Genomic DNA, 23,194 nt, shown 5'->3' with positions numbered 1-23,194 from the left:
AATTTCCAGCATCCCTTGGATCATACAAAAACCAAGGGAATTCAAGAAAAACATCTACTTTTGGTTTATTGACTATCCTAAGCCTTTGACTGTGTGGATCACCACAAACTGGGGAAAATTCTCAGAGAGATGGGAATACCAGGTCATCATACCTGCCTCCTGAGAAACCTGTATGCAGGTCAAGAAACAACCATTAGAACTGGACATGGAACAATGGACTGGTTCAAAATTGGGAAAGAAATACTTCAAAGCTATATATTGTCATCTTGTTTATTTAACTTCTATGCAGAGTACGTCATGCGAAATGCTGGGCTAGATGAAGCTCAAGCTGGTATCAAGATTGCCAGGAGAAAGATTAATAACCTCAGGTAACACCAACCTAATGGCATAAAGTGAAGAGGAACTAAAAAGACTGGCTGATGGTAAAAGAGGAGAGTGAAAAACCTGGGTTAAGATCCAACATTCAAAAAACTAAGATCCTGGCATCTGGTCCCATCACTTCATGGCAAATAGATACAGAAAAGGTGGAAACAGTGACAGACTTTATTTTCTTGAGCTCCAAAATAACTGTGTATGGTGACTGCAGCCTCAAAAATCAAATACACTTGCTCCTTGGGGAAAAAAAGCTATGACAAACTGAGACAGCAGATTAAAAAGCAGAGACATCATTTTGCCAACAAAGGTTTGTTTAGTAAAAACTATCACTTTTCCAGTAATCATGTATGGATATGAGAGTTGGACCATAAAGAAGGTTGATTGAAGAAGAATTGATGCTTTGGAAGTATGGTGGTGAAGACTTGAGAGTCCTTGGACAGCAAAGAAGTCAAACCAGTCAATCCTAAAGTAAATCAACCCTGAATATTTATTGGAAGGACTGATGCTGAAGCTGAAGCTCCAATATTTTGGCCACCAGATGGAAAGAATCACGTCTTTGGAAAAGACCTTGAAGCTGGGAAAGACTGAGGGGAGGAGGAGAATGAGGCGACAGATGATGAGATGGTTAGATGGCATCACTGACTCAATGGATGTGAGCTTGAGTAAACTCTAGGAAAGAGTGAAAGACACAGAAGCCTGGTGTGCTGCAGTCAATGGGTCACAACGATTTGGACAAGAGTGAGGGAATGAAGAACAACAAGAATAATAAAGTACCAGAAATAGAAAAATCACTTTCCTAGTTGTATGAAAATCAATAAATACCTAGAGTAAACTTTACTAAGAATTCAAAGGACTTGTACATTGAAAACAATACACATTCCATTTCAAAACTATGAAGCCTTTGGTAAAAGCTCAAGGCAGTGGTTCACTCACTGTGATCCCAGACCAACAGCATTAGCAACATCTGGAACCTTCCTAGAAATGCAAGTTCTCAGGCCCTACCATAGACCTAGCCCATCAAAACCTCTGGGGCAGGGGCCCCATACTGTTTTAACAGCTCTCCTGGAGATTCTGAGATACGGCAAAGCTTGAGAACCACTGTATAATTCCTTTATGCTGCTTATTTACTTTTTACACCATTATCATTAGCCTACAGAGGTCTACAGTAGCCGCAACAGATACAACCTGAATCAGACGTTTTCTTAAATCAGATTTTTCTATCCAAATTTAAACAATTTAAAATCACATCAGGATTTTATATAGATTCTCTCTATATATCTGCAATCCAGAAAAAACCCTTTAGGAAATTCTACAACAGGTTTTTTTTTATTTTTTTTTTATTTTTTAACTTTACAATATTGTATTGGTTTTGCCATATATCAACATGAATCTGCCACAGGTATACACGTGTTCCCATCCTGAACCCTCCTCCCACCTCCCTCCCCGTACCATCCCTCTGGGTCGTCCCAGTGCACCAGCCCCAAGCATCCAGTATCGTGCATCGAACCTGGACTGGCGACTCGTTTCATATATGATATTATACATGTTTAATGCCATTCTCCCAAATCATCCCACCCTCTCCCTCTCCCACAGAGTCCAAAAGACTGTTCTATACATCAGTGTCTCTTTTGCTGTCTCATATACAGGGTTATTGTTACCATCTTTCTATGCATATATATGGAATTTAAAAAGATGGTTACAACATGTTTTAAAAAAAAAATCATTGACATAGTTCTAAATGAGCAATAGCTTCATGAAACCTACTGGGAAATTTTTTAATAAAATGTTTCAGATGTCAACAATCTTCTCAGGTTTTCTTATCTTTAAATTGGACTGTTGGTAATTATAAATATATTCTTAAAGGGTACTGTCACCCCTGCAAATAGTAAAGCTGATTCCATTTAGAGTCATTTAGTTACTTAGCACCAACATGGCACCAGGCACTGTACTAGGTACTAGATGCTAATGCAGCAGGACAAATAATGAATAAATAAAAGATTATGAGTGTTCCCAGGCTTCTCCTCCAACTAAAGAGAATTCAGGCCTATTTATTGTTCTATATCCCTGGCCTTCTGAGTTTTTTTATCCTGGTGTGGATGGTGCAGACACTCTGCCAAAGTGTGGTGGGTCAAAAGGCAGATGGAGTGCCACGGAGCAACTAAGCCTGTGTGTCACAACTACTGAGCCCGTGGCTCTAGAGCCCAGGAACCTCAACTACTGAACCTGTGTTCTGCAGCTACTGAAGCCTGCCAACCGTAGGCCGTGTGCTCCAAAACAAAAGAAGCCACTGGAATGATAACCTTGTGCACCACAACTAGAGAGCATCCCCTACTCACTGCAAGTAGAGAGCACCCCCACAGCAATGAAGCACCAGTGTAATAAAAGATTTAAAATTTTTAAAAACTAAAACTGAGCAATAGCAACAATGGATCCAGCAATCCCAGTCCTGGGCATACATCTGCAGAAATCCATAATTCAAAAAGATATGTGCATGCCAATGTTCATAGTAGCACTATTTATAATAGCCAGGACATGAAAGTAACCACATCTCCATCGACAGAGGAATACATAAAGATGTGTGTGTATGCATACAAACACACATGCCATATAAAAATATCCAGCCATAAAAAAAGGAATGAAATAATGTCACTGGTAGTGACATGGATGGACCAAAATATTGTCATAGTAAATCAAGCAAGTCGGCCAAAGACAAATATATCACTGACGTGTAGAATCTAAATTTTAAAAAATGATACAAATGGAGTTATTTACGCATAGAAACAGACTTACAGATATGGAAAACAAACATGGTTACCAAAGGGGAAACATGGAGGGGGGAAGCATAAATCAAGAGCTTTGGATTTATATATATACACTACTATATATTCAGTTGATAACCAAGAAGAACCTATGTATAGCACAGGGAAATCTATTCAATATTCTGTGATAACCTATATGAAAAAACCATCTAAAAAAGAATGAATACATGTATAACTGAATCACCTTGCTGTATACCTGAAACTAACAAAACACTGAAGCAACTCTGCTACAATAAAACAAAAAAGAAATCATTCATGTACATGTTCACATCAGCACTATTTACAACAGCCAAGACATGGAATCAAGCTAAGTGTTCACTGACAAATTAATGCATAAAGAAGATGTATAATATATACACGATGGAAAATTACTTAACTATAAAAAAAATGCCATTTCCAACATGAATGGAATTAGAAATAATCATATCAAGTGAAGACAGACCAAGAACAAATATCCTGTGACATCACTTATATGTGGAATCTAAAAGAAATGATTTAAATGAACTTCTTTTGTTTTTGAAGTCCCATTTAATATCTTTTAATCCTGTGTATCCCTTATCCGCTGGATCATGGAAAAAGCAAGAGAGTTCCAGAAAAACATCTATTTCTGCTTTATTGACTATGCCAAAGCCTTTGACTGTGCGGATCACAATAAACTGTGGAAAATTCTGAAAGAGATGGGAATACCAGACCACCTAATCTGCCTCTTGAGAAATTTGTATGCAGGTCAGGAAGCAACAGTTAGAAATGGACATGGAACAACAGACTGGTTCCAAATAGGAAAAGGAGTACGTCAAGGCTGTATATTGTCACCCTGTTTATTTAACTTATATGCAGAGTACATCATGAGAAACGCTGGACTGGAAGAAACACAAGTTGGAATCAAGATTGCCGGAAGAAATATCAATAACCTCAGATATGCAGATAACACCACCCTTATGGCAGAAAGTGAAGAAGAACTAAAAAGCCTCTTGATGAAAGTGAAAGTGGAGAGTAAAAAAGTTGGCTTAAAACTCAACATTCAGAAAACAAAGATCATGGCATCTGGTCCCATCACTTCATGGGAAATAGATGGGGAAACAGTGTCAGACTTTATTTTTGGGGGCTCCAAAATGACTGCAGATGGTGACTGCAGCCATGAAATTAAAAGACGCTTACTCATTGGAAGGAAAGTTATGACCAACCTAGATAGCATATTCAAAAGCAAAGACATTACTTTGCCAACAAAGGTCCGTCTAGTCAAGGCTATGGTTTTTCCAATGGTCATGTATGGATGTGAGAGTTGGACTGTGAAGAAAGCTGAGCACGGAAGAATTGATGCTTTTGAACTGTGGTGTTGGAGAAGACTCTTGAGAGTCCCTTGGACTGCAAGGAGATCCAACCAGTCCATTCTAAAAGAGATCAGCCCTGGGTATTCTTTGGAAGGAATGATGCTAAAGCTGAAACTCCAGTACTTTGGCCACGTCATACGAAGAGTTGACTCATGGAAAAAGACCCTGATGCTGGGAGGGATTGAGAGCAGGAGGAGAAGAGGATGACAGAGGATGAGATGGCTGGATGGCATCACTGACTCGATGGACGTGAGTCTCAGTGAACTCTGGGAGTTGGTGATGGACAGGGAGGCCTGGCGTGCTGCGATTCATGGGGTCGCAAAGAGTCAGACACGACTGAGCAACTGATCTGATCTGATCCCTTAATTAGTTATTATAGTTATTTTACTACTTTTGTCTTTAAACCTTTATACTAGATTTATATATCCACTGTAACTGATATATCTATATTTAAAAAGTTTTTAAAATACTATTTTAAGTATTTTAAAATGGAAGTAATTTCAATTTTCTTTGAGGTGTATAACAAAGTGAGAATTATACATAAATATGCATATTGTTTTAATTTCATGGCTGCAGTCACCATCTGCAGTGATTTTGGAGCCCAAAAAAGTAAAGTCTGACACTGTTTCCACTGTTTCCCCATCTATTTCCCATGAAGTGATGGGACCAGATGCCATGATCTTCCCATGAAGTGATGGGACCAGATGCCATGATCTTCGTTTTCTGAATGTTGAGCTTTAAGCCAACGTTTTCACTCTCCTCTTTCACTTTCATCAAGAGGCTTTTTGGTTCCTCTTCACTCTCTGCCATGAAACTAAAAGACGCTTACTCCTTGGAAAAAAGTTATGACCAACCTAGATAGCATATTGAAAAGCAGAAACATTACTTTGCCAACAAAGGTCTGTCTAGTCAAGGCTATGGTTTTTCCAGTGGACTGTGAAGAAAGGTGAGCCCTGAAGAATTGATGCTTTTGAACTGTGGTGTTGGAGAAGACTCTTGAGAGTCCCTTGGACTGCAAGGAGATACAACCAGTCCATTCTGAAGGAGATCAGCCCTGGGATTTCTTTGGAAGGAATGATGCTAAAGCTGAAACTCCAGTACTTTGGCCACCTCATGCGAAGAGTTGACTCATTGGAAAAGACTCTGATGCTGGGAGGGATTGGGGGCAGGAGGAGAAGGGGACGACAGAGGATTAGATGGCTGGATGGCATCACCCACTCGATGGAAGTGAGTCTGAGTGAACTCCAGGAGTTGGTGATGGACAGAGAGAGGCCTGGTATGCTGCGATTCATGGGGTCGCAAAGAGTCAGACACGACTGAGCGACTGAACTGAACTGAACTGATGCATATTGTTTATCCGATTCTTTTCCACTATAGGTTACTGAATATTATTCCCTGTGCTATACAGGAGGTCTTTCTAATGTCTCTTTTATACTAGTGTGTATATGTTAACCTGAAATTCCTAATTTTTTCCAGTCTCCCTCAATCCCCTACTATCATCTTTGGTAACCATAAGTTTGTTTTCTATGTCTATGAGTCTATTTTTGTTTTGTAAAAATCTTTGTGGTCCTTTAGAATGTATTAAAACTTAAGTTGTTTTACAAATAAAAAAACATGATAAACATAAGTTATATACAAGCTTCATGTGACCAGAAACCAGAAAACTACAATAGATACACAAACAATAACAAGAAAGGAATCTAAGCATACCGCTGATTCTTTAAATCACACAAAGATAACAAGAGAAGAATGTAACAGAGGAGCTATAAAACAGACATAAAACAATTAGGAAAATGTCAGTAACAATATACCTATCAATAATTTAAGTGGACTAAATTATCTAATCAAAAGAAAGGGTAGCTGAATGGAGAAAAAAAAAAAAAAAACGACCTATCTATATGCTGCCTACAAGGGACTGAATTCAGATGTGAAGGCACACAAAAGTTGAAAGTGAAGTAATGGACAAATATATTCTATGCAAGTGCAAACCAAAAGCTGGATAACTTTTCTTGTATCAGACAAAACAGACTTTAAAACAAGACTATTATCAGCTATTCTTTGGAACTCTGCATTCAGATGCTTATATCTTTCCTTTTCTCCTTTGCTTTTCACTTCTCTTCTTTTCACACCTATTTGTAAGGCCTCTACAGACAGCCATTTTGCTTTTCTGCATTTCTTTTCCATGGGGATGGTCTTGATCCCTGTCTCCTGTACAATGTGACGAACCTCCGCCCATAGTTCATCAGGCACTCTATCAGATCTAGTCCCTTAAATCTATTTCTCCCTTCCACTGGATAATCATAAGGGATTTGATTTAGATCATACCTGAATGGTCTAGTGGTTTTCCCTATTTTCTTCAATTTAAGTCTGAATTTGGCAATAAGGAGCTCATGATCTGAGCCACAGTCAGCTCCTGGTCTTGTTTTTGCTGACTGTCTAGAGCTTCTCCATCTTTGGCTGCAAAGAATATAATCAATCTGATTTGGGTGTTGAACATCTGGTGATGAAGAGATAAGAAAGCCTTCCTCAGTGATCAATGCAAAGAAATAGAGGAAAACAATAGAATGGGAAAGACTAGAGATCTCTTCAAGAATATTAGAGATACCAAGGGAACATTTCATGCAAAGATGGGCTCGATAAAGGACACAAATGGTATGGACCTAACAGAAGCAGAAGATATTAAGAAGAGGCGGCAAGAATACACAGAAGAACTGTACAAAAAAGATCTTCATGACCAAGATAATCACGATGGTGTGATCACTGACCTAGAGCCAGACATCCTGGAATGTGAAGTCAAGTGGGCCTTAGAAAGCATCACTACGAACAAAGCAAGCGGAGGTGATGGAATTCCAGTGAAGCTATTTCAAATCCTGAAAGATGATGCAGTGAAAGTACTGCACTCAATATGCCAGGAAATTTGGAAAACTCAGCAGTGGCCACAGGACTGGAAAAGGTCAGTTTTCATTCCAATCCCAAAGAAAGGCAATGCCAAGGAATGCTCAAACTATGGCACGATTGCACTCCTCTCACACGCTAGTAAAGTAATGCTCAAAATTCTCCAAGCCAGGCTTCAGCAATATGTGAACCATGAACTTCCTGATGTTCAAGCTGGATTTAGAAAAGGCAGAGGAACCAGAGATCAAATTGCCAACATCCGCTGGATCATCAAAAAAGGAAGAGAGTTCCAGAAAAATATCTATTTCTGCTTTATTGACTATGCCAAAGCCTTTGACTGTGTGGATCACAATAAACTGTGGACAATTCTGAAAGAGATGGGAATACCAGACCACCTGACCTGCCTCTTGAGAAATCTGTATGCAGGTCAGGAAGCAACAGTTAGAAATGGACATGGAACAACAGACTGGTTCTAAATAGGAAAAGGAGTACGTCAAGGCTGTATATTGTCACCTGCTTATTTAATTTATATGCAGAGTACATCATCAAAAATGCTGGGCTGGAAGAATCACAAACTGGAATCAAGATTGCCAGGAGAAATATCAATAACCTCAGATATGCAGATGACACCACCCTTATGGCAGAAAGTAGAGAGGAACTAAAAAGCCTCTTGATGAAAGTGAAAGAGGAGAGTGAACAAGTTGGCTTAAAGCTCAACATTCAGAAACCTAAGATCATGGCATCTGGTCCCATCATTTCATGGGAAATAGATGGGGAAACAGTGGAAACAGTGTCAGACTTTATCTGGATGGCATCACCGACACGATGATCATGACTTTGAGCCAGTAGGAGTAGCAATACTCATATCAGATAAAATAGACTTTAAAACAAAGGCTGTGAAAAGAGACAAAGAAGGACACTACATAATGATCAAAGGATCCATCCAAGAAGAAGATATAACAATTATAAATATATATATGCACCCAACACAGGAGCACCACAATATGTAAGACAAATGCTAACAAGTATGAAAGGGGAAATTAACAATAACACAATAATAGTGGGAGACTTTAATACCCCACTCACACCTATGGATAGATCAACTAAACAGAAAATTAACAAGGAAACACAAACTTTAAATGATACAATAGGCCAGTTAGATCTAATTGATATCTATAGGACATTTCACACCAATACAATGAATTTCACCTTTTTCTCAAGCACAAACGGAACCTTCTCCAGGATAGATCACATCCTGGGCCATAAATCTAGCCTTGGTAAATTAAAAAAAAAAAATTGAAATTATTCCAAGCATCTTTTCTGACTACAATGCAGTAAGATTAGATCTCAATTACAGGAGAAAAACTATTAAAAATTCCAACATATGGAGGCTGAACAACACATTGGTGAATAACCAACAAATCACAGAAGAAATCAAAAAAAGAAATCAAAATATGCATAGATATGAATGAAAATGAAAACACAACAATCCAAAACCTGTGGGACACTGTAAAAGCAGTGCTAAGGGGAAGGTTCATAGCAATACAGGCTTATCTCAAGAAACAAAGAGAAAAAGTCAAATAAATAACCTAACTCTATACCTAAAGCAACTAGAAAAGGAAGAAATGAAGAATCCCAGGGTTAGTAGAAGGAAAGAAATCTTAAAAATTAGGGCAGAAATAAACGCAAAAGAAACAAAAGAGACCATAGCAAAAATCAACAAAACCAAAATCTGGTTCTTTGAGAGGATAAATAAAATTGACAAACCATTAGCCAGACTCATCAAGAAACAAAGGAAGAAAAATTAAATCAATAAAATTAGAAATGAAAATGGAGAAATCACAACAGACAACACAGAAATACAAAGGATCATAAGAGACTACTATCAGCAATTATATGCCAATAAAATGGACAACTTGGAAGAAATGGACAAATTCTTAGAAAAGTACAACTTTCCAAAACTGAACCAGGAAGAAATAGAAAATCTTAACAGACCCATCACAAGCATGGTAATTGAGACTGTAATCAGAAAGCTTCCAGCAAACAAAAGCCCAGGTCCAGATGGCTTCACAGCTGAATTCTACCAAAAATTTATAGAAGAGCTAACACCTATCCTACTCAAACTCTTCCAGAAAATTGCAGAGGAAGGTAAACTTCCAAACTCATTCTATGAGGCCACCATCACCCTAATACCAAAACCTGACAAAGATGCCACAAACAAAGAAAACTACTGGCCAATATCACTGATGAACATAGATGCAGAAATCCTTAACAAACTTCTAGCAATCAGAATCCAACAACACGTTAAAAAGATCATACATCATGACCAAGTGGGCTTTATCCCAGGGATGCAAGGATTCTTCAATATCCGCAAATGAATCAATGTAATACACGATTAACAAATTGAAAAATAAAAGCCATATGATTATCTCAATAGATGCAGAGAAAGCCTTTGACAAAATTCAACATCCATTTATGATAAAAACCCTCCAGAATGCAGGAATAGAAGGAACATGCCTCAACATAATAAAAGCTATATATGACAAACCCACAGCATACATTATCCTCAATGGTGAAAAATTGAAAGCATTTCCCCTAAAGTCAGGAACAAGACAAGGGTGCGCCCACTCTCACCACTACTATTCAACATAGTTTTGGAAGTTTTGGCCACAGCAATCAGAGCAGAAAAGAAATAAAAGGAATCCAAATTGGAAAAGAAGAAGTAAAGCTCTCACTGTTTGCAGATGACATGATCCTCTACATAGAAAACCCTAAAGACTTCATCAGAAAATTACTAGACCTAATCAATGAATATAGTAAAGTTGCAGGGTATAAAAATCAACACACAGAAATCCCTTGCATTCCTATAAACAATGAGAGAACAGAAAGAGAAATTATGGAAACAATTCCATTCACCATTGCAACGAAAAGAATAAAATACTCAGGAATATATCTACCTAAAAACAAAAGACCTATATATAGAAAACTATAAAACAGTGGTGAAAGAAATCAAAGAGGATGCCAATAGATGGAGAAATATCACTTGTACATGGATTGGAAGAATCAGTATAGTGAAAATGAGTACAGTCCCCAAAGCAGTCTACAGATTCAATGCAATCCCTATGAAGCAACCAATGGTATTTTTCAGAGAACTAGAACAAAATTTCACAATTTGTATGGAAATACAAAAAACCTCGAATAGCCAAAGCAATCTTGAGAAAGAAGAATGGAACTAGAGGAATCAACCTGCCTGACTTCAGTCTCTACTACAAAGCCACAGTCATCAAGACAGTATGGTAGTGGTACAAATATAGATCAATGGAACAAAATAGAAAGCCCAGAGATAAATCCACACACCTATGGACATCTTATCTTTGACAAAGGAGGCAAGAATATACAATGGAGAAAAGACAATCTCTTTAACAAGTGCTGCTGGGAAAATTGGTCAACCACTTATAAAAGAATGAAACTAGAACACTTTCTAACACCATACACAAAAATAAACTCAAATGGATTAAAGATCTAAATGTAAGACCAGAAACTATTAAACTCCTAGAGGAGAACATAGGCAAAACACTCTCTGACATAAATCACAGCAGGATCCTCTATGACCCACCTCCCAGAGTATTGGAAATAAAAGCAAAAATAAACAAATGGGACCTAATTAAACTCAAAAGCTTCTGCACAACAAAGGAAACTATGCTGCTGCTGATGCTAAGTCGCTTCAGCCATGTCCGACTCTGTGCGACCCCATAGAAGGCAGCCCACCAGGCTCCCCCGTCCCTGGGATTCTCCAGGCAAGAACACTGGAGTGGGTTGCCATTTCCTTCTCTAATGCATGAAAGTGAAAAGTGAAAGTGAAGTCGCTCAGTTGTGTCCGACTCTTAGTGACCCCATGGACTGCAGCCTACCAGGCTCCTCCATCTGTGGGACTTTCCAGGCAAGAGTACTGGAGTGGGGTGCCATTGCCTTCTCCAAAAGGAAACTATAAGCAAGGTGAAAAGACAGCCTTCAGAATGGGAGAAAATAATAGCAAATGAAGCAACTGACAAAGAATTAATCTCAAAATATATACAAGCAACTCCTGCAGCTCAATTCCAGAAAAATAAATGGCCCAATCAAAAAATGGGCCAAAGAACTAAACAGACATTTCTCCAAAGAAAACATACAGATGGCTAACAAACACATGAAAAGATGCCCAACATCGCTCATTATCAGAGAAATGCAAATCAAAACCACAGTGAGGTACCATTTCACACCAGTCAGAGTGGCTGCTATCCAAAAGTCTACAAGCAATAAATGCTGGAGAGGGTGTGGAGAAAAGGGAACCCTCTTACACTGTTGGTGGGAATGCAAACTAATACAGCCACTATGGAGAACAGTGTGGAGATTCCTTAAAAAACTGGAACTAGAACTGCCATATGACCCAGCAATCCCACTGCTGGGCATACACACCAAGGAAACAAGAACTGAAAGAGACACGTGTACCCTGATGTTCATAGCAGCACTGTTTACAATAGCCAGGACATGGAAGCAACCTAGATGTCCATCAACAGACAAATGGATAAGAAAGCTATGGTACATACACAAAATGGAGTATTACTTAGCCATTAAAAAGAATACATTTGAATCAGTTCTAATGAGGTGGATAAAACTGGAGCCTATTATACAGAGTGAAGTAAGCCAGAAAGAAAAACACCAATACAGTATACTAATGCATATATATGGAATTTAGAAAGATGGCAACGATAACCCTGTATGCAAGATAGCAAAAGAGACACAGATGTATAGAAGTCTTTTGGACTCTGTGGGAGAGGGCGAGGGTGGGATGATTTCAGAGACTGGCACTGAAGCATGTATATTACCATATGTGAAACAGATAGCCAGTCCAGGTTCGATGCATGAGACAGGGTGGTCTGGGCTGGTGCATTGGGATGACCCAGAGGGATGAGATGGGGAGGGAGGCGGGAGGGCGGTTCAGGATGGGGAACGCGAGTACACACGTGGCAGATTCATGTTGATGTATGGCAAAACCAATACAATATTGTAAAGTAATTAACCCCCAATTAAAATAAATAAATTTATATTTAAAAAATAAATAAACAAAAATAAAAACTTTGTGGATGCGAAGTACTCAGCTCAAAGCGGCTCTGCCTCACCCTGGCTTTGATAGACAGTGGTCTCACCCTGGCCACACCCTGGCTTTGATAGACAGTGGTGTCGCCCTCCCCACACCCTGGCCTTGATAGACAGTGGTCTCGCCCTGGCCACACCCCGGCCTTGATAGACAGTGGTCTCGCCCTGGCCACACCCTGGCTTTGTTAGACAGTGGTCGAGCCCTGGCCACACCCTGGCTTTGTTAGACAGTGGTCTCGCCCTACCCACAGATCCCACTCACGGATCATGCCCACCCACGTGACCTCTTCCTTAACCAATCTCAAGCCCAGGCACTGACCCCGGCCAACGGACACCATTACCCGTCCATCCCAGAGCCCGCACCCAGCCACCTGCCATCTGGCCCGGAGCCCGCCTCCGGCCACCCACATCGTTCACCCTGGGAAAGTTCCGAGGAGACGGCTGGCGCCGGCGCCCCCGCCGATTTGTGCCCCGCAGACGCCTCATCCCAGCCGCCATTCCCTGGTTCGAGGAATGTCCCGCCATGCTGCCCACATCACCCTCACAGGTGCGTCAGAACTACCGCCCCGAGTGCGAGGCCGCGATCAACAGCCACGCCGCCCTGGAGTTCCACGCCTCCTTCCATTGCCTGGCCGTGGCTGTCTACCTCGACCATGATGACGTGGCCTTGAAGCGTTTCTCCCGCTTTTTCCTGCTCCGCTCCCATGAGCACAGCAAGACAGCCGAGAGCCTGATATTCCTGCAGAACCATCGTGGGGGCCGCATCTGCTTCCTCAACATCAGAAAGCCTGAGACCCAACAGTGGGAGAGCGGACTCCAGGCAATGCAAAACACCCTGCACCTGGAGAAGTGCGTCAACCAGAGCCTGCTCAACCTGCACAAGCTGGCCACTGATAGCAGCGACGTCGAGCTGTACTACTTCCTGGGGACCGACTACCTGGACCAGCAGGTCAAGTTCATCAGGGAGCTGCGGGACCACCTCAGCGACCTAAGCAACATGGGGCTCCCAGAAGGTGCTCTGGCAGAGTACTTCTCTGACAAGCTCACCCTGAGGGGTGGCGACAAGAAGGACTGAGCCTGGACTGGACTTTCCCCCGAGTCCGGGGTGACTGCCCAAGGTCACCCTGCCTGCAATGCAGACCGCAGTATTGCCCTTGCAGAAAAAGTTCACAAGTTTTCCTTTTTTCAGTGTTGCCAGTTCTTCCAATAAAGTAATTGCTTCCTGAAGAAATAAAGGTGCCTTGTTGATTCATGCGTGCAAACCCTTAACCTTTCAAGCTTTAAAACAGGTATCCAGCAGTCTTTCGAGCTACCAATGCCCTGTCCACAGGCAGCTCAGGATCTCCACAGAGGGAGGGAAGAAGAGGATCCATGGGACCCTGAACAATACAAAATGTACCTTCCCCTAATAAACAATGTGGTATATGGGGTGGGCATGGGTGAGGTGAGGCCCTGGTGAATGTGGGTGCCTGTGAATAGATGAGACATAAAAATATGGCCTGAAAATCACGATTGGGGTTGATCTCCAGAAATAGTGAAGGGAAAGGGATTGGGAAGGGAATGAAATAAAAGGGTCTTCATTTTGTTTGAAGCAGACTTCTGGGTAGCAAGATGGGGGCCTGGGAAACTGGCATAGCAGAGTCCCTCTCTGACAAGCTCACCCTGGGCTACGTGACAATTTAAGGGTAGCAGGCCTGGCTTTCCCAGAGACACACTTCCTGTGGTCACCACTGTTGAGCATGGAATCTGCCCTTACAAAACATCCACGTGCAATTTTCTACTTGAACTGTACCACCCTGCAATAAAGTAGCATGATACCACTCCCAAAATTTATCTCAATTCTATTGAAGGTGATTCTATATAGCCCTTCTAGGGTGAAAAATAGAAGCTCATGAATGAAGGTCGATTTGTGATACTGAATATAAAGTAAAATAAATCCCCCTGAATATGAAGTCAGTGGTACTGGCTGCAGGTTGAAGCTGGGAGACCAGTTCATAGGTATGACAGCTGGTCCAGGTGAAAGACAATGGTGGTTGAACTGGAGTGGAGGATGTAGAAATGAAGAGATGTAGACACACTGCAGATGGATTGGGATACATCAGCAAGGTTTCTTTGTGGACCAGAGATGAAGAGTGAGATATGAAGAAGAAAATCTACTTTAGCCTGGGTTGATGGTGGTACCATTTTATCAATTTGGGGTCTTTTGCCAGGGGCACAGCTGGGATGGAAGGTTGGAGAAGGCATGTCATGTAAAATCTGAGATGCATATTAGACATCCAAATGGAACTGTCATGCAGGTATCCAGAAAAATGAATCTGGGGTTCAGAGTGGATGTCAGCTTTAGAAACAGACCCATGGGAGACATCATGATCAGATGAAGTCTCTACACATATAAACCATAATATTGCCTTTGCCTACCAAAAACACTCAAAATATGTTTCTTCTGTGCCTAGGTGTGGTTAATAAGGCAAAAGTTAAAATTTTACAGATCTTGCCTGTCTTATCAAGGATACATGGTCCCTGATAAGAGATGGTCCTCAGATTGACACATGGTCCATCTGAGCCTCCCAAAAGTTTGCAAACTGTTTTGAATATTTACAAATATTCCAATATTTACAAATATTCCTCCCTGTAGCTTAGACAGTAAAGAATCTGCCTGCAATGTGGGAGACCTGGGTTCGATCCCTGGGTCAGGAAGATCCCCTGGAGAAGGGAATGGCAACCCATTCGAGTATTCTTGCCTGGAGAATCCCATGGACAGAGGAGCCTGGTGGGCTACAGTCCATGGAATCGCAGAGAGTCGGACATGACTGAGCGACTAACTCTTATTTGAATATTTACAAATATATAAACAAGCCTGGCTACAAAGGAGTTAACTGTCCCATTTCACCATGACTGCACTTGAATATTTTCTTAAAATGAGGATTAACTCTCTTCAGTTAAATTTCCAGAAAATTTGCTTGTTCCTTTGTTCTTAGACAACCGGGGTCTTCTCACTCTGTTTCTTTCTCTGCTCACATTGAGGATCTCTCCTCTTTCTTTGACGGGCATTCCCTGGTGGCTCAGATGCCAAAGAATCTGCCTGCAATGCAGGAGACACAGGTTTAGTCCCTGGGTCAGGGAGATCCCTGGGAGAAGGGAATGTCCACCCACTCCAGTGTTCTTGCCTGGAGAATTCCATGAACAGAGTAGCCTAGCAGGCTCCAGTCCATGGGGTCGCAAACGGTCGGACATGACCGAGTGACTAACACTTTCATTTTCCTCTGACAATGTCTCAGATCCTACATATGTCAATTAACGGTTCTCCTCTAGATAGAAGCAAGCACCAGGTGAGTAGCTGTTCATCTTTATAACTAGAAATTGACTTTCAGGTTGTGCTAGGGCTCCATTACTGCGCAGGCTCTTCTCTAGTTGCGGTATGTGGGTTCCTTAGTGTGGTGGCTTCGCCTGTTGCACACCACGGGCACGAGGCGCTTGGACTTCAGTAGTTGTGGCACATGGGCTCAGCAGTCGTGGTTCCCCGGCTCTAGAGCACAGGTTCAGTAGTTGTGATTCGCAGGCTGAGGTGCTCTGCGAAATGTGAGATCTTCCTGGATCAGGGATCAAACCCAGGTCTCCTGTTTGGCAGAAGGATTCTTTACCACTGAGCCACCAGGGAAGCCTGAAGATCCTTCTTGCTGTCCAGTTTTGGAGAAACAGTTTGGTGTCATGGATTCTTCCCCACAGATGGCCTGGGATCAAATGCCATTCTAGCCACTTACTAAATTGAGGGCATTGGGGAATGTGAATTACCTTCTCTGTGCCTCTGTTATCTCATATGTGAAATAGGGATCAAAAAACTATTGCTTAAAAGAGTAGACAGAGAAGGTAATGGCCCCCCATTCCAGTGGTCTTGCCTGGAAAATCCCATGGACGGAGAAGCCTAGTAGGCTGTAGTCCATGGGGTCGCTAAGAGTTGGACACGACTGAGCAACTTCACTTTCACTTTTCACTTTCATGCATTGGAGAAAGATATTGCAACTCTCTCCAGTGTTCTTGCCTGGAGAATCCCAGGGACGGGGGAGCCTGGTGGGCTGCTGTCTATGGGGTTGCACAGAGTTGGACACGACTGAGGCAACTTAGCAGCAGCAGCAAAAGAGTAGATGGCTTATTATATTGTAAATGTTTAATTTAAATTTAAACATATTTAGAATTAGTATCTTTCAATTGCCCTAAGGCAGGGCAGTATCAAATGAAACAAGTTCCCACAGGGCTAGATGACCAAGGTCAACCCAGGGCATTTGTACATGTACACTCTCCATTTTCTACCTCAGATCTTATATAATTGGGGGAGAAAAAAATAGCATATGTAGGGCACAGCTTTCTGTATCTGCCTGAATGCCCTATTCCCTTACTGGGGGAAGATCTAACAAAGTTAAACGCCCAAGTGACTTTCTCACCAGAAAAAGTAGACACTAAAGTACTCCTAGGTCAAGCCTGCCCCATCCAAGCTGTGCTATGACAATGGAGAGACAAACTTCAACCAGAAGTCCCTGAAGAAATTCTACAAAAGGTAAGAGCAGATGCTTGAGTGGAGGGGAGGCCAGGAAGAGTCAAGACTACTGACCCAGTAGGAGAAGACTCCAGCTCAGTGCCAAGTATTGGAACTGAAAAAGCAATTGCCTTTAAAGAGGCCTGTGAAGAATAAAGCCTCTGACAACCACCTTTATTAAATGCCAAGTAATCCAAACTTAGTAGTGTACTGTTAGTCACTCAGTCCTGTCTGACTCTTTGTGACCTTGTGAACTGTAGCCCGCTAGGCTGCTCTGTCCATGGGATTCTCCAGACAAGAATACTGGATTGGGTAGCCATTCCCTTCTCCAGGGGATCCTCCTGACCCAGGGATCAAACCCATGTCTCCCACCTTGCAGGCAGGTTCTTTAGCCTCTGAATCACCAGGGAAGCCCTTTAAAGGCCACAGGCTGTCTGGAAGCAACATCCAAATGATACTTGCCCTCCAGGATCAACACCAAATAGTGCTACAAGCCAACTGGCCCTATGATCCCTCCTCCACAAAACCCATCTGGATATGGGGAATGTGCTCCCAGGATCTGTGCAGGGACTGCCCTCATGGTTGTGCCTAAGTAGCATCCATAAGATCGCCTGTAGCCTAGGATATAAATGTCCCCAGAATATTCATGTGCTTTGGATGAGCTCTTCCAGGAAGGAAAGGACAGCATTCCACTGCTAAAGATGTCCTTGATGACCCCAGAGAGCTCTCAACAATTTGTTCCACAGGCAGCATGCCCTGCAGTCCTCAAGGAAGCCTCTACGTTATATCAGGCTAGCCTATGCCCAGCCGATGACCAACACTGCATATCCACATGGGTTCCCACCCCTGGGTGGCCTCCACTCCAGAAGACCTCACTCGTGAGTGAGACAGACTCATCACTGGAGATGATCCCATCCCAAGGGACATCGTCCCAGGCCAGGAGTTCACCATCGGAGACGCCTATGCCTTGTCCACTGGAGATGACACCCAAGGGCCAGGGCACCATGTTGGAGATGCAGCTGCTCACCCAGATGACTTGCTCTCCAGTTCACATTGTGGAACACTGCAATGTGGACTGAGACATTCCAGAAACAATGGATCAAGTGCACTGCCTGATGGCACCAGAGGACGAGCCGCTATTATCTAGCGGAACTTGCTAGGTGCTGGCTGGCTGACCCAACCCTAGACCAAGAGGCCCGTCAGACTGTCAGTCATTTCTCAGCCCAAAAGGTGCACCAAAAACAGACAGCGCTGCTGCCTACAAATACCGAAGGCCGTTCATGTCCTCACCTCCTAACTCTGCTGTCTCAGCATCACAGGCTGGACTGTACTCTAAGCACCTGGGTTGTTTTGTTTTGTTTGCCTGCACTGGGTCTTAGCTGCAGTATGTGGGATCTCGTTCCCCAACCAGGGACTGAACCCAGGCCCCCTGCACTGGGAGCTTGGGGTTGTAGCCACTGGGCTACCACGGAAACCCCCTGAATTGTTTTTTTTGTTTGTTTATTTTTAATGTTTTTTTTTATTGTAACATAAGTGTCTGATCTTAAGCTGTTGATTGCCAAGGCATCCACATCACAGACAGCTGTCTTAAATAAACACAGTGCCAGCTACCAGACTAGATGAGAATCAGGCTTCCCCATCACAGAAGTTTCCTTTGTTTTAGAGATCACTGGATGACTAGGATAACTGCCATCTGACCACTTGGTTTTCCCTTCTGACATTTTAATTCACGCTCCTGTTTTAAATTCACCAAGAAAGACTAAATCTGTGACACACTAGGCATCCCATCCTAGAGCCCAACAAAAGCGACCCAGGCAGCATGTGTACTCACTTTCTACCCATGATCTGGCTGTGCAGCCCAACGCATGCCGTGCGGCCTCCAGGACCTGTGAGTAATAAGCCATGTTTTCTTTACAAAGTTCCCTAAGGGTTGCTACTGAGGCACCTCTTGCAATCATAATAAGAACCACAAGGCGGAGTGGGGTGGGGCGGGGGGGTTGGGTAGGGGTGAGGCGGTGAAATCACAATGAAAAACATGGAAGTGTTAGTCATTCAGTCATGTCAGACTCTGTGCGACCCCACTGACATTAGCCGGCCAGGCTCCTCTGTCCATGGTATTCTCCAGGCCAGAAAACTGGAGTAGATAGCCATCCCTTCTCCAGAGGATCTTCCAGATGCAGGGATCAAACCTGAGTCCTTTACTCCCAAATATGGATCGACAAATGTTTACCAGATATTTGACAGAAGTGAAAGAGATCATGATGAATAAACAGAACTATTTCTGGAGAGAAAAACAAATATACTACAGGAAACAGAAAAGAACATTACAAAAAATCCAAATTCATATTGTCAGAACTGTAAAGACGACAATGGGTTTATAAAATGGGAATAGAGTGCTATAAAAGGGAGCAACTAGAGTATAAGAGAAAGTCTTTGGAAAAAAAGTATTACAGCAAAATTAAAAACTTTGCCGGAGGCGGTCCTAAGATGGCAGAGGAATAGGACGGGGAGTACCACTTTCTCCCCCACAAATTCATCAAAAGAACATTTGAACACTGAGTAAATTCCACAAAACAACTTCTGAATGCTGGCAGAGGACATCAGGCACCTGAAAGGAGGTAAGAAAAATATAAAAGATAAAAAGATAGACAAAGGAGGTAGGGATGGAAGTCACTCCCCGGAAGGGAGTCTTAAAAAAGAGAGAAGTTTCCAAATACCAGGAAACACTCTCACTGGCGAGTCTCTGGTGAGCCTTGGAACCTCTGAGGGCAACATAACCGGGAGGAAAAATAAATAAATAATTAAAACCCACAGATTCCGTGCAGGACTGTAACTCCCAGTGGAGAAGCAGCACAGACGCCTGCATCCGCCACTAGCAAGTGGGGGCTGGGCAGGGAAGCAGGGGCTGCATTGCTTAGAGTAAGGGCCGGCCTGAATGCCCTGAGGGCAATCTGAGGGAACTAATTTGAGATGGCAAACAAGACTATGGGATAGAAAAGCCCTAACCTAAGACACCTCCAGGCCCTCTCACAGAACAAAGAACTGAGCAGAGCTAGCCAGCTGCGAACAGGCCCATCCCTCTCCGGAGACAGGCAGGCAAGGGCAGCCAGGGCCAGAAGGGGCAATCGCGGCCTCAGAGAGGCATTAACTACCAAACTGCAAGCAGGCTTCATTGCTAATGAAGACTTCTTGGGATTCTGGACGGTCGACATCTGCCTGAGAAGGTGCGCGGGTTGTACACCCAGAAAACCCAGTGGCAGGGACGGGGGAGGCGATAAGTCGCAGCAACCGCGCTCGCCAAACACCTGGTCACCTGAGCTGCTCGGACCTGGGAAGGACACAAAATGCAGGCCCTACTGAGTCTGCGCCTTTGTGGAGTACCTGAGTACCTGAACCTGAGCGGCTTAGACCTGGGAAGTGCATACAACCCGAGAGTTCCCAGCAGAGCAACCTAGAGCCTAAGCAGTGTAGACAGGGAAAGCATACACGCCGTGAGTGGGGGCAAACCCAGTATGGCCAAGACACTGCGAGCACTCCCCACAGACACCAGTGTTATTTGTTTGCAGGGTTCCTCCCTCTCCACAGCACGACTGAACAAGTGATCCTAAAAAAGTGTCCACCACCGCCCCCTTGTGTCAGGGCGGAAATTAGACACTGACGAGACCAGCAAACAGCAGAAGCTAAAACAGAGGGAACCACCTTGGAAGTGACAGATGGAGAAGTCTTGAGGCTACTGTAAGAATAAGACTGAAAACCAGAGGCAGGAGGCTTATCAAGGCAGTGGTTCACTGACTGTGATCCTCAGACCACAAGCATCAGCAACACCTGGAAACTTCCTAGGAATGCAAGTTCTCAGGCCCCACTATAGATCAAGTGAGTCAGAAACTCTGGGGCTGGGGTCCTGCACTCTTTATCAGCCCTCCCAGAGATTCTGAGGCAGGGTAAATCTTGAGATCCACTGTACAATTCTTTTATGCAGCTTATTTATTGTTTAAATCATTAGCATTAGCCTACAGTGGTCTATAGTAGCCCCAACATATACAACCTGAATCATAGAAATTTTCTTAAATCAGATTTTTCTATCCTTCAAAGATTCTCTCTGTATATTTGCAATCCAGAAAAACTGGTAAATTCTGCAGCAGTTTTTTTAGAAAAAAAAAATCATTGACATAGCATATGTATAGGTAGTTCTAAATGTGCAATAGCTTCATGAAATCAACTTTCAGAATTTTCAATAAAAATTTTTAGATGGCAACAGCCCTCTCATGTTTTCTTATCTTCAATTTGAAGTGTTGGGAATGATACAAATACTCTTAAAGAGTACTGTCACTCCTGGAAATAGTAAAGCTGATTCCCTTTGAATCACTTACTTAGCACCAACATGACACCAGGCACTGTGCTAGGTACTAGGTAGCAAATTTGAAAAGATCTAGTTCTGACCTCACAAGTGTCACTCCTACGGAGGTACTAGATACAAATGCAGGAGGACAAAAATGAATACATAAAAGCTGATGAGTGTTCCCCGGCTTCTCCTTCAGCCAACTAAAGAGAACTCAGGCCTCTTTATCATTTTCCATCCCTGGCCTTCTGAATTTTTGATCCTGTTGTGGATGGGCCAGACTCTGCGAGGAGACAGGTATAAATCAAATGTGTGGTGGGTCAAAAAGCAGATGGAATGCCGCTGAGCAACTAAGCCCGTGTGCCACAACTATTGAACCTGTGCTCTTGAATCCAGGAGCTGCGACTACTGAAGCCCACGTATCTAGTGCCCATGCCCCATAACAAGAGAAGCCACTGCAACGAGAAGCTTGCACACCACAACTAGAGAGTAGCCCCTGCTCACTGCAACTAAAGAAAAGCCTGGGGAGCAACGAAGGCCCAGCACAGCAAAAAATAAGTAAAATTATTTTTTTAAGGCAGATGGAAAATAAGGAAATTAGAAAAAATAAATTGTTATGTCACTACATAACAACACTTGCTAAAGATATTTCCATCATGATAAGGGATTTCTGTGAACTTTTTTGAAAATCTGTGATATGGTTCACCAAGTTTTATTTCATTTTCTTCTTCCTGAGTATATACAAAGACCATATTTCCCAGTCTCCCTTGAACTCTGATCACAATCATGTGATGAGTTCTGGCCAATGGATTCGGAGTCAGCAGTTTTATGCTTCCAATATCACACACATACACACACACAAATGGCATTCTTTTTTCACTCTTTCCCCTTCTTTGTACAACCCGGAAGTAATATCTTCTGGGATGTGGATACTACAGGATAGTGGAACTACCAATAGCTTGGGACCATAAGAACAGAGATCTATCCCCTCCTTTGCAGAGCATGAGAGAAAAAGATAGATGAGAAAGGAAGGTTTTTAAGGAGCTTTGCTTTTTCTAATTATTATTTTCACAGTGGTCAAAAGAAACAAGTAAAAGTTTGGGTCGCTCTGAAATTACCTTTTGGCTGCTAATTTTTGCTTTTGTAATGCACCATTACTCAGAGTCCAAACACCATGATTCTGGCATTATACGTTACCAAAATAAAATAGTTGTTAAAATGGGGCTATGGATAAGTGCCCTGGAAGCATGGAGGAAAAGTACGCCAAGCCTGGAAAGGCTAAACTGGATGCCTGCCCTCTTAATAAGACCAAAGATTGTTTAAGGTCCTTTTTGTATTCTCTCCCCTTTCCATCCCTCTCCAACCAAGGGAAAAATAAACACAAAGACAAAGCAAAAACACCTGGGAGGGGAGGGGAAGAACCCTGGTGATTACCCTCTGCATCATATATTTGAATAAGCAGCCACATGCCAATTAACATGGTTATAATGCTCCCAGAACAAAAGTACTGAAACATTGCCTGGAATCAAGACTCAATAGACAGAAATCAGGGACCCTGATCAGAAAAAAGTACATTTATAGGTAACAACATTTAAGAAGAGAACTTCCCCCTACCTGAGCTGCAGGGCCAGGGCTGGAGGCATCACCTTTGCTCCTATCCTGCCGATGAGGGTTGGGAACACCCCTACCAGCTCCACCACAGTGATGTGTCGAAGATCCAGGCCACACTGTGCTTGCTGGAAGAAAAAATCCAAGATAGGAGGTGTAA

At 42.6% G+C, this 23,194-nt stretch overlaps 1 protein-coding gene across 2 annotated transcripts in view; it reads right to left on the bottom strand.

Annotated features, from left to right (window-relative positions):
- SRPX (sushi repeat containing protein X-linked) overlaps positions 1 to 23,194 on the bottom strand; it is a 141,762-nt gene that overhangs the window by 7,805 nt on the left and 110,763 nt on the right. For both annotated transcript variants that reach the window (XM_019956343.2, XM_019956346.2), the window contains one exon: positions 23,041 to 23,162. In XM_019956343.2, the coding sequence (XP_019811902.2) occupies positions 23,041 to 23,162 (122 nt within the window). The remainder of the gene's footprint in view (positions 1 to 23,040; positions 23,163 to 23,194) is intronic.

The sequence above is a fragment of the Bos indicus genome, chromosome X (assembly GCF_029378745.1).
Source record: "Bos indicus isolate NIAB-ARS_2022 breed Sahiwal x Tharparkar chromosome X, NIAB-ARS_B.indTharparkar_mat_pri_1.0, whole genome shotgun sequence".
In the NCBI taxonomy this organism is placed as follows: domain Eukaryota; kingdom Metazoa; phylum Chordata; class Mammalia; order Artiodactyla; family Bovidae; genus Bos; species Bos indicus.
Note: the sequence above shows the minus strand (reverse complement) of the source record. Positions and strands in the feature narration are given on the sequence as shown.